The sequence below is a fragment of the Phalaenopsis equestris genome, unplaced genomic scaffold, assembly GCF_001263595.1.
Source record: "Phalaenopsis equestris unplaced genomic scaffold, ASM126359v1 Scaffold000745, whole genome shotgun sequence".
Classification (NCBI taxonomy): Eukaryota; Viridiplantae; Streptophyta; class Magnoliopsida; order Asparagales; family Orchidaceae; genus Phalaenopsis; species Phalaenopsis equestris.
This window is the reverse complement of record NW_018165185.1, coordinates 790,647-802,657: the sequence shown is the minus strand read 5'-3', so window position 1 is coordinate 802,657 and position 12,011 is coordinate 790,647. Positions and strand designations below refer to the sequence as shown.

The 12,011-nt window shown below is 33.6% G+C and overlaps 1 protein-coding gene across 1 annotated transcript; it reads left to right on the top strand.

Moving 5' to 3' along the window:
* Positions 1–222: 222 nt before the first annotated feature.
* Positions 223–8,738, top strand: LOC110030632 (importin subunit alpha-2-like). Its single transcript, XM_020733439.1, has 11 exons — positions 223–630; positions 797–893; positions 1,005–1,096; positions 1,175–1,306; positions 2,432–2,617; positions 2,979–3,142; positions 3,265–3,343; positions 6,732–6,860; positions 7,099–7,226; positions 7,325–7,702; positions 8,337–8,738. Exons 1-10 carry the CDS (start codon positions 421–423, stop codon positions 7,698–7,700), a joined length of 1,593 nt encoding a protein of 530 aa, XP_020589098.1. The 5' UTR covers positions 223–420; the 3' UTR covers positions 7,701–7,702; positions 8,337–8,738.
* The last annotated feature ends 3,273 nt before the right edge of the window (positions 8,739–12,011 follow it).

Here is a 12,011-nt window from a genome sequence, read left to right as displayed (position 1 = left end):
TGATCATAAATCACTCCATAATAATCATTTATATGTATATTTATTTTATAACAATACAAATTTTTATCTAAAAAATATTTTCTTACCTTTATTTTTATTAATCTAATGTAGGCTTTAAATATTATATTTGTAAATATAAATTTTAATTGACAGATATATAAATACACAAGATAATGGGGGGTGTATTAAAATTTACTGAATACATTTCTATGATTTTAAATCGTGGAACTTGTTAAAAAGAAAAAACAAAGAAACATGGTTGCTTTGCCTTTTTAGGGTTTCGCTTGCTCTCGTGCTTCTTCCCCGCGTTTACTGTGGTCGTTCATCTCTTGCCTGTCGATCGCCAACAACTGCGGCGGCTTCTTCCCCTCGATTCTCTAGCGTTCATCTCTTTCCTGTCGATCGTTATCATCTGCGGAGATGTCGCTGAGGCCAAGCGCTCGAGCGGAGGTCCGCCGAAATAAGTACAAAGTAGCGGTGGACGCGGAGGAGGGGCGGCGGCGGAGGGAGGATAACATGGTCGAGATCCGTAAGAGTAAGCGGGAGGAGAACCTCCAGAAGAAGCGTCGCGAAGGCATGCAAGTTCAGCCCTTCCCCACCTCTATCCAATCTTCAACCGTCGAGAAAAAGGTTTGCACTCCCACCTTGTCTCGCTTTTTTTTCGATCTAATTGCGATCTAGTCTTTTTTCCTTTTATCCCTTGGTTTTCGTGCTATACCGGTTACCAGCACTTATTTATTATGGCCATAGTTTGAATTCTAATGAAAATTGCTTTCTTATGGTGCTGGGGTCACAGCTAGAGAGTCTTCCGGCTATGATTTCCGGGGTTTGCTCGGAAGACAGCTCGTTGCAGCTTGAAGCAACAACGCAGTTTCGTAAATTACTATCAATAGGTATTGCATAATTGATCAGCTCCTTCTGTTTTCTTATTCAAACTTTTGTTTTATTTAAAATAAATTTCATGCTGTTTACTTTGCTGATATGGGGCTCAATTCTTCAAACAGAACGCAGCCCTCCCATTGAGGAGGTTATCCAGTCTGGTGTTGTTCCCCGTTTTGTTGAGTTTCTTACAAGAGATGACTTTCCGCAGCTTCAGGTTGGATAAGGGATTCAGTTCATACTTGTCCAAATCTAATTTATAATTATATCCAAATACATGAGAATTTTGTTGCAGTTTGAAGCTGCTTGGGCACTTACCAACATTGCCTCAGGGACCTCAGATAATACCAAAGTTGTGATAGACCATGGGGCTGTACCTATATTTGTTAGGCTTCTTCGTTCTCCAAGTGATGATGTGCGAGAGCAGGTATATGTTTCTGCTTTCTTTAATTTCGTTTGTTTCTGAATATGGTTTCAATTAGGACTTGAGGATTTTTGGAATTAATTGAAATATAAAACACCAGTTTGAGGAGAAAATAATATCCCCTTCCTTGCCACCCCCATCTTGGACAGTTTTTTGGCATTGGAATTTGTATTTTTATATTTCAACGCTCTGCAACCTCAATGAAATATTAACTTATTTATATATAAAAAAAATATATATTTTTGATCTTGGTTGACATTACTAATGTACAAATCTCAATGAAAATAATCTGAACATCACGTACTGAACCTTCCCATTAGCATTATATGAATTGTTCCACCAACCACCATTTCTTAGATTTTTAAAGTTTCCTAACCATTTGCATTGTATTTTACGGATTTAAAATATTCATCAAAGTTTCATTGAGATGGGGATCTTGTTAAAGAAAACTCTTTTCGACTTAGGCCAAACTTGGTTGTATTAAAGTGGCTAGCTAAAGTGGCGAACAAATTTGTTTTTTGGTTTATAAGCTAAATTAATTAAAAATCACTTTATTTGATGAAGTTAGATGATTTTTTTTCCTTTGAATGGAAGGTTAATATTGAAATACAACCACCTTATTTGAAGTCATTTATCATACCTTTTTTTTAAATTAAAGTTCCACTTATTTTTTAATTTATACATTGCAAATTAAACAATTAGTATTATAAGGTATAGATGAGCATATTAGTCCCATAATTGCTTAGTCGAAAAACGACCATTGGAATGTTTTCAGCTACTCCACCCCACTATATTTTTTTCCATATTGAAGGTTTCCTTACATTTGATTAGGAATTACAGCCCAAAAAATCATTCTTCAACGCTGCTTTTTTGGGTTTTTAACTGAGAAGTTGAAATCCTACTTCATTTTTCTTGCGAACTTTTATTACAAATAAATTTTGTTTTAATATTTCAAAATTTGGGAAGTGCTGTTGAGGGATGAAGGATTTCTAAAGCAATTAGTAGTTCTCCCTTCCTTGCCTGCTTAATATATAATAAGATAGTATGGTTAGGAGCACTATTCCTTTTACCCGTTCTTTACATATAAATTTGTTATTGATTTTTTCTCATTTGGAAATTATTGTCTAGGCTGTATGGGCATTGGGGAATGTTGCTGGTGATTCTCCGAAGTGTCGGGATCTAGTTCTTGCCAATGGTGCATTGATGCCACTGCTGGCTCAGCTGAATGACCATGCTAAGCTTTCCATGCTTAGGAATGCCACATGGACTTTATCAAATTTTTGCAGGGGGAAGCCGCAACCCAACTTTGAGCAGGTTTGGCATCATGCATATGCTTGTTTACTGTATACTTGTGAGCTGTTTTTTTTCTTTTTTTTTAAATTTTAGGGGCATTTACATGCATAGCACCCAATTCTTATGTATATGCATATCTAACACCTAAACTTTGTTTTTCTATATCTATACCACCCAAATTTTTTATATCACATTAAAAATACCACCATTTTAACTTTTAAAAAGTGAAATACACCTATTCATGCGTAGGTAAGGCGGCGGTCTAACTAAAAATTGAAGTTTAGGTGTTAGTTGTGAACATTCGTAAAAATTGAGTGGTGTGTATGTAAATGTTCATTTATTTTACTTTTTGCATTGCCTAACTGAGTTTTCCTTGGACCAGACAAAGCCCGCTCTCCCTGCACTTAAACACCTCATTCATTCTACTGATGAAGAAGTCCTCACTGATGCATGCTGGGCTCTCTCATATCTTTCTGATGGTACAAATGACAAAATCCAATCTGTAATTGAAGCTGAAGTTGTGCCTCGGCTGGTTGAACTTCTATAGTATGTTTTTTTTTTTTTTTGCATGATATTTCCATATGTTACTATTTTGGTTTCTTCACCCTCATTCCAATCTTTTATTTTAATTTTTCCTTGATCTGGTTGTTGTTGAATGGCTTCCTCAGCCATCCATCACCTTCAGTTCTAATTCCTGCTCTTCGCACTGTTGGCAACATTGTTACTGGAGATGATATTCAAACACAGGTAAGAAATTAGCAGCAGCGTGCTTTCTAATTTCTTCCATCTTTTGTTTTTTTGGAGATTTCATTTTAGCGTCTGATTCATCCAATTTTATTAAGTAGTCCTTGATAAAACTTATATTGCGGGCTATAAGGTGTTCGGTGGACACACTAATTTTGGATTGCATTAGGCATTTAAACCTAGAGAAAGTCTTTCGTGATCAAAAGAATTTGCAACAGTTGATCAGTATTGTGATTGTGTTGTTTGTCAATCAACACTGGAGATGCTTTTTTTTTTTACCAGTAATGATATATTATATGTTGCATTTCCTGTAGTCCATTTTGTGTTTTGTTAATCACTTATTTTAGTGTAAAGTAGGGGACAAAGCTTGAATACTTCTTTCTTTTATTTATTTAATTTGTTCGCTTTTATGTATGTTTTTGTTCTTTAAACTTAATGAGCTGCACAAATTATTCATTCTAATGAGAAGGACGCAGCAATACAAATTTTTGAAGAGGGCATAATGGATTGTAACTATGATTTTTTTGCTGGTATTGACAATGCTTTTTTACTCTTCATTTTCTGACTTTTTTTAATAATTGAAGTTTCAAATTTTCTTTTTTTGAATTACTTGGTTATTTATGATAAAACTCGGTTCATGGATTGAATATAATTTCTTTTCTTTTTTATTTGTTATTGTATTTGTTTTATGGGCTTTGTAATGATGAAGACGCGTGGGAATAACGTGATACTGATGCAGAAATTTGAAAGAAATGCAAATGTATGAGAAATATGAAAGGTAGATAGATGTGAAAAGAAAAAATGGAAGATACAGAATATTAGTTAGAGTGTGAAACTAAAGAAATCGGATGATTCATGTGATAATTTTTACGTTGTTTTCACTTGTAAATTGTTTTCCTCCCTTCTTTTTAAAAGTTGTAAATGGGGACTTGTTTCAATTCTCAGTGAATTTCCATCGCAGTAAGACCTTGTGCGAGGCTTGCAATATTGAACTTTGTGATTTGTAACATATAGAAGTGATATACTTGCAAATGCTATTAACTCATGATTCATGAGGTGAAAAGTTTATATCCTTGAATATATCAACATAAAGCAATGAAGAGCTAGATAAAAAGGGTTGTATTTAAATCTACATTGATTGGAATGTTATATTGTTTGTCCCCATTTATGGTCAAAATTTGACCAACCAGAAGTGATTTTCTCCAATCATAAGAACTGCTTTTTTGTTTCTTTTTTTTTAAAATTTTTTTCCTCTTTTTTGTTGAGTATTTGGGGAACACGTCTTGATGATTGTTCTAGTTTCTGGATTTAGTACTAATTTATTCCACATTGAGAATTAAAAAAAATACAGAAAAAAAGAATATGTCAAGGGTACTTGCAGATCATCATGCTTATTGGTGAAGGGACCATGTTGAGGAGAGGAGCATTGGTATAGTACGAAGTATATAGCAAACATATAAATGTATTGGAAATTGTCATCTTTATATTATTATTGAAGGATAATCTTGTCTTTATTCTTGTCTACCTTAGATGTCATTTAAGGAGCCATGTTACGATGATTACCAGGCATGAGCAATATTTTCTTTTTTCCTATAGCTTTTATGGGTAATTATCCTTACTGACTTATTGGCCAGACCGTGTAGCTGATTATTTTGTTTTTTTTTTTAGTCCGTTGAGTGATGATTTTAGTAGGCTTGCAAGTGACTAGAAAGAACAGCTATTATCGTTATTATTATTATTATTTTGAAAGAGTAGAATTAGTATCATTTAATTTTTTTTGTTTTAGCTTGTGCAATCAGAGGCAGGATGGAATGATTTACCAAACTGTGTGAGAGCGTTTTGAGGTCAACTTTCATCTAATATTGTGGCTAATAGAAATATTACTGCAGTCACCGGTAATGTAAACTAATTTAGCAGGCTAAATAGTAACAAACTGAACTGGTGAGCTAACTTGAAATGGGAAGAAAATGATAAAACATACAAATGATTAAAAATAATTATTTTTGTTTGACTTATACTGTCCTGTTGCAGTTTTGAGTTGTTTATTATAAGATGATAAAAAATCATTGAGCTTTGGAAGCTATGATGACAAGTGTATGTACTACTTTAGTCATGGCTTCATCTATGTAATAGAGTTTTTAAAGAAGACAAGGTTGAAGATGTCATGTAGATATCTAGGACAAAAAAATCCAGTCTTGTCGCATGAACCGAAGCGAATATGGTGAGATGAACAGCAACATTTTTAAAATGTGTATTAATTTCATGGGCTGTCCTATTTTAAAGTCTTAAAATCGAATGTTGACTTAAAATGAACTCAATCTTTCTTTTCCCATTATTGGGACCTGCAATGGCATTTTTTTTTCCGGGATTACCAACTTCGTTTTGGATATTTCTGTGGCTGTAGGCATACCCCATATATTTTCAATACCAATATTGGAATTTACCTTTGGTTTGTAACAGACATGAGAAAATAAATCAGGGTATGTGTAAGTGTTCCTAAGGCCAAGTTCAAATACTAAGATTTGAAAGGAAGTATATTAAATAAAGGATAGAAAGATTGATAAGTCAAACCAATGCCTTTTGATTCATCATGAACCCATAAATTAGTGGGATTTAATTTCATTTTCATTTTGAACCCATAAATTAGAGGGGTTTCATTTTATCACTTTCTCTCTATACCAAGACAAAGTTTTAGCAACTACATGAATAGCTAACAGAAATGTTAGCTTCAATTGTTTCTTACAGTTTTCCAGGAGCTATCATTGTTAATGTGCAGTGACAGTTAATTTAATTTCTGACTTTCGAACTAGTCTGATGTGTTTACGGCAAAGTTTTGGCTAGTGACTGTTAATGTGCACTTGCGGTGACAGTTAATTTAACTTCCGACTTTCAGCTAGTGTAATGTTGTCAAGGCTATGTTTTTTGCTAGCGACCATTGATGTTATCCAAGTAAATGGATAATCTTGTCATACCCCTTTGCACTTTCAGGTAAAAATATTAATAGATGATAAGAAAACCCAATGCTGTGGTGTGAGTTTTGTATCCGAAGATGCGGCGCAATTTGAGAGACTGTGACCTATTTGATGAAGAAACATTCCTATTGAAACTACCAGACTATTTTAAGGCATCTAATTTGACCTTCAATGTCCTTAAATATCTAATTATTTTGAGAAGATTAGTTGTGTAATTTTAGTAATATTTAAAATAGCTCCTTTTTTGCTTTGATCACTTTAATTTTAGATTTACTTTATTTTGATAAATTCTTTCAATCTTTCTGTAATTGTATCAATTTATTTGAGGAAACCACTTTTTGTACCTTTTGGATGTGTTCTAATGAGTTTTGGAATATTACCCATCGTTCTCTTATTTCATTTTGTAATGCTTTGATCAGTATGTCATCGGCAACGGAGCTCTTCCATTCCTTCTGAATCTGCTGACACAGAGTTATAAGAAAAGTATTAAGAAGGAGGCTTGCTGGACTATCTCAAACATTACTGCTGGAAATAAAGAGCAAATACAGGTATTGTATGCAGAACTTTCTGGGTTTATTTGTTCTTGCAAACATAAAGGCTCTCAGCCACTGCTTCTTATAAGTGCTTAAGACATATAAACAAGTCAAAAACTTGTGTGTAAATTTTGTTTATTCCATCCATCACCTATCATGAGTGAAAACTGCTAAAATTTGAAATAAACTCAATATAAAAACAATTGAACTTCTTACATGATCGATAAATTTGATTCGATATTTTTAATCACAGGCTGTGATTGAGGCTAATATTATTGGCCCTCTGGTAGATTTGCTTCAAAACGCAGAGTTTGATATTAAGAAAGAGGCTGCATGGGCCATCTCAAATGCCACTTCTGGAGGCACCCATGATCAGATAAAGTATTTATTTCCTCCCTTCACTATTTTCCTACATGGATACAAATTAGTTTAATTTTATGCTTCTCATACAAGCTCTAATTTTATCTTCTGGAGCTCAGGTTTTTAGTTACTCAGGGCTGCATCAAGCCCTTGTGTGATCTTCTCGTCTGCCCTGACCCCAGAATTGTAACGGTCTGTTTGGAAGGTCTTGAGAATATCCTTAAAGTTGGCGAGGCCGAGAAGAACCTTGGAACCACCGGAGGGGTGAACCTTTATGCTCAGATGATTGATGAAGCTGAAGGTCTGGACAAGATTGAAAATCTCCAGAGCCATGACAACACTGAGATTTATGAGAAGGCTGTAAAGATACTGGAGACTTACTGGTTGGAAGAGGAGGATGAGGCCATGCCGGCTGGAGATTCTGCTCAGACTGGATTCAACTTTGGTGCCAATGAACAGTACTCTGTTCCTTCTGGTGGATTCAAATTTGGCTAGAGGTAGAATATCATACCAGGTTTTCTTAAGACTTGCCATGGATCAATTTTGCTTGTTATTTTATTTTTGAAAACATTTTTTATTGTATTTTATATGTTTTTTTATTTTTAAAAATAATCAAATATTATTTTTGAAAACACTCGAAACGACTTTTAGATGTTTTGAATGTTTGTAAAAACAAGCTTGTTTTAATTAAATAGTCAAACATGTTTTCATTCAAATCAAAACATAAATAAAATAAAATAAAAACGAAAAATTAAAATAATAAAAAAATATTTGTGGGATTACTTTGGGACCGTTTGGGATTACTTTAGGTTTTTTTTTCTATTTTTTATTTTTATTTTTTGTTAATGTTTTGATTTGAATTGAAACATATTTGGTGTATTTGATTCCGATATTATGATTGTTTTTTAGAACACTCGAACAACTAAAAATTGTTTTGAGCTTTTTCGAAAGTATGCTTATTTATTTTTAAAAATAAAAAAAATAAAAATATTTAAAAACACATTAAACAAAAATATTTTAAAACACATAAGATAAAACAGAAACGACAAACCAAAAACAAAACTGATCCCAAACAATCCCTTAGATACTTGTTTACTTTTAGTAGTTATTGAAAATTCCTTGTATGTGTAGGGGAACTTCTGGTTCCAAGTTGTACAAGACATCTCAGCTATCTTGAAGATTGGGGATTGTTGGTGTGCGGTGCGTCCTGTTGAGTCGGTCGAGGTCCAGTCCGGTTATATTCGTCCTGGCGTCCAGTTTGTCGTGGTTGATCGATGCAGGATGGGCGTCGATAAACCCTTTTGGTTTTTTGGAAGGTGGGGGGGTTCATCCTGGTGCTCTTATGTTTTCTATGGTGAGGATTTTCAGATGTGTGGATCTGATGTAATGGTTAGCTTTAGCATCTTTTGTTCTTCACCTTAGTTACTGCCTGATATTATTTTTAAGATTATTTTTAGATTTTATAGATGGTCTACGTTCTGGTTTGTTTATTCCATTACAGTGTTTGTATTATGGTTCATTATTATGCATAAAGCAGGAATTTATTCCAAGTTCTTAAGATGTTTCTCAGCATTTCTTTCATTTCCATTTTATGTTTAGATTATTTACAATGTCTCACTGATCTGGAATATGCAACTGTATGAGATTTTGAAAAAAAAGGTAGAAAGAGGGTGGTTGTTGTAAATAACAAGTTTCAGGTATATGTATGGCATAATGGATTGCAGCCTTGTATGATTAGACCTAATCTCACTCTCATATCTTGATAAGAAATAGCTATGAAACAGCCACCTTTGACTTGGTACACAATTCGAAATCAGGCATTAGCTCATAAATTGACTAAATCACTATTCGATTGGCTTCCATGAATCAAATTGAATTTATAATCTTATCAATGTTTCTTGTGGCCTTGCATTGAGTCCATGAATATTTAAATTGATCCAATCAGCTTTGGATTAATGTGGATCAGCTTGATCTAGGCTTATTCTCTCTCTTCCTTGTTTGGGTGTCACTATTAACAAGAGGGGTGGTAGGGGTAGGGCAAGCGAGACTTGTTAATAAGCTAAAGCGCCGAGTTTATCGAGTCACAAGTTTGATATTAAGCTTAGATTGAAATTCAAACTATCAAACTTGATTATTTTATTAACTCGAGTTTGGATTGACTCGACTCAAAAACTCGTGAAGTCAGCTCGATTGATATTACTTTTAATCATTTTACTTGTGAAAATATTAAACATTTTGACATCTATAACTGAAATTGAGCTCAACAATTGAAACAAGCTAGAGGTTTTTATTTGAGCTTGAGTATTTGAGTCGAGCTCAAGCTAGATGTCTTTTACTCGAGTTGAGCTCGAGCTTAGTTAATGAGCTCAAGCCAAACACAATCTCGAGTTCTAGCAAACAAATAATCAAATAAAAATTCCTCCATTAATTCAAAGCTTGACTCAACTCGACTTGTTTGTCTCTAATCGTGAACCTTCTTCAACCTTCATTTTCTCCAAAGCATAATCTAAATAAACTAGTCTAATATATATTTTGTTTTGCTCTTAAGTTCTCAAATAAACTAGCCTAATCTATATTTTCTTCTTGCAAGCACAACCCAACAAGATGAAAAGCAAGCCAAAAAACTAGGTCCTCCAAGATATGGCCTCAACAATAAAACAATGAAGTTGTGAAGTTAAGTACTAATAATAATAATAATAATAATAATGTTAAATGTTTTTATATGACAAATATTTCAGTTATAATTATTGAATAACTCATTTTAGGATATTAAACAATATAACCAAAGTGTGTTGTTACTTTATTGAAAAATTATAGTAAATAAATAGTAGATAAATTAATACAAGAAACTTTAAAAGAAATTGCAAGAAGAGTTTTTAGAAGCTTTTAATGGTTTCAATGGATTTTAAAATGATCTCAGGGGTTCATTTATATAAGTCTAGAGAAAGTCATTTTCATAGCAATTAGTCATAACGAAGAAACTAGTAAATCTACACAAAAACTCATGGAATCATAAATAAGTGGAGTAACAGCCCTCCTAGTGAATTTCTAAGTTTCCTCTCCCCAAGTAAAGACCTGCCAAAATGCCATCTCATTTGAAACATGGAGGAAATCTAATGGAGGAAGAATCTAAAACCAAAACTTCTTTCTCCTCATGTGCCTCTTTTAACTCTCTCTCTCTATCTCCTGATCCCTATCACTATAATTTCCATTTGGCTGAATTTCCATTAGAGTGGTGTATACTATAACTATTTCTAGAAGCTCAAAGAACTCTCCATTTGAAATTTTTTATGGTTATAACTGAAAAAGATCCATTGATGTTAGTTATATTCTATATCAGACATTTTTTAACTATGTTAAATTTGTTAAAGTCTTCTAGACTTGTTGCGTGCTAGAAAATTCATAGTAGGATAGTGCTTATTTAATTTCTCAGCGTTATAAGAAGATATAACACAGATAAAATAAATACAGCATGAGGAGACACTGTGATTATTTACGTAGAAAGCCCTATAGAAGGGAAAAAATCCTGAGCCCAACCTAGTCAAAGTAATTACCTATGTGATTGTAAGTGCACTGGTCCATTCTTCTTCTGAATCAAGGAAGTTGAAATTATAAAGTTGATAATTATAAATGTAGAATGGTATTCCAGATTTCATAGTTGTAATTGGGCAAAAATGGCTGTAGTTTTTAGGGATAATAATGACAGTTAGGTTGTAAATATTGTAGTTAATTACTATAGAAGAAGTGGTATACCGCAAATGCTATCGTTGGTGGTTGGAATAGTGTCAGTTTGTAATATAGGTTGTAGTTGAAAGTAATAATAGTAGTTGGCCATAGTTAGTAGTTATAGGAGCATCTGTTGGCCACTAAAGCTGTATTTGGACTCCATAAAAGCAAATTACCATGTAGGATGGCTTACTTGGTCACGTAGATCATAATGGGGAGCTACAACAACATTTGGTCAGGAAGGCCATAGTTTAAATCTAAAATAGTAGTGAGCTACATAGGTTGTAGTTAGTCATATAGGTCATAATGGGAAGCCGCAATAATGTCAATTTGCCACGCAAGCCAAAGTTGGTTAATATCGGTTGGTGGCTGCTGCCCTTTTCATATGTTTATCATTTCTCAAAAGAAACATCACTTGTTGTTATACGATGTAAGGATAAAACTTCAGGAGTTTAAAGAAAGTTGACATTATCTTAACACAGGGGTTGTAAGTTGTTATTGTTGAGAGTTATTGTTGGATATTCAATATAGAATTATTCTTTATATCATATTCAAGATACATTGTTACCCAATAATCGAGATACTTCGTTGCACCGTGTTTGGGATATTTTGTTACACTGTATTTGGGAAAATTCATTACACTACATTACGGATACATTGTTATAGAAAAAGATTAACTAATTGCAGCAAGCAAGGGATGATCGACAACAATCAACGACAACTAACGATGCTCAACAGTAGCTAATGAGAGATGCTCAATAGTGGTCGACTGCTACGTAGGCCAAAATTTTTCATCGGCTCATGAGTCTAGAACAACACTAAAATTCGACACATTATCTTTCTTTTCTCCTCTCTCCCTTGAGTGAAGAGAGGAGGTCTATTTATAACACCAAAAGATGGGCATTTTGGTTCTTGGGTGATTGACTCTCATAATCAGTATTTATTTCTCTTGATCATAGGAAATTTTTTAATGATCTAAGGGCCTTAGGGACCTCAGAATCAAGTGATCTTTTACTTATTGGGTTCCTCTTAACAAGAAGCTCAATTTGACTATAGGTATGTTAAATTTAGAGTTCATTT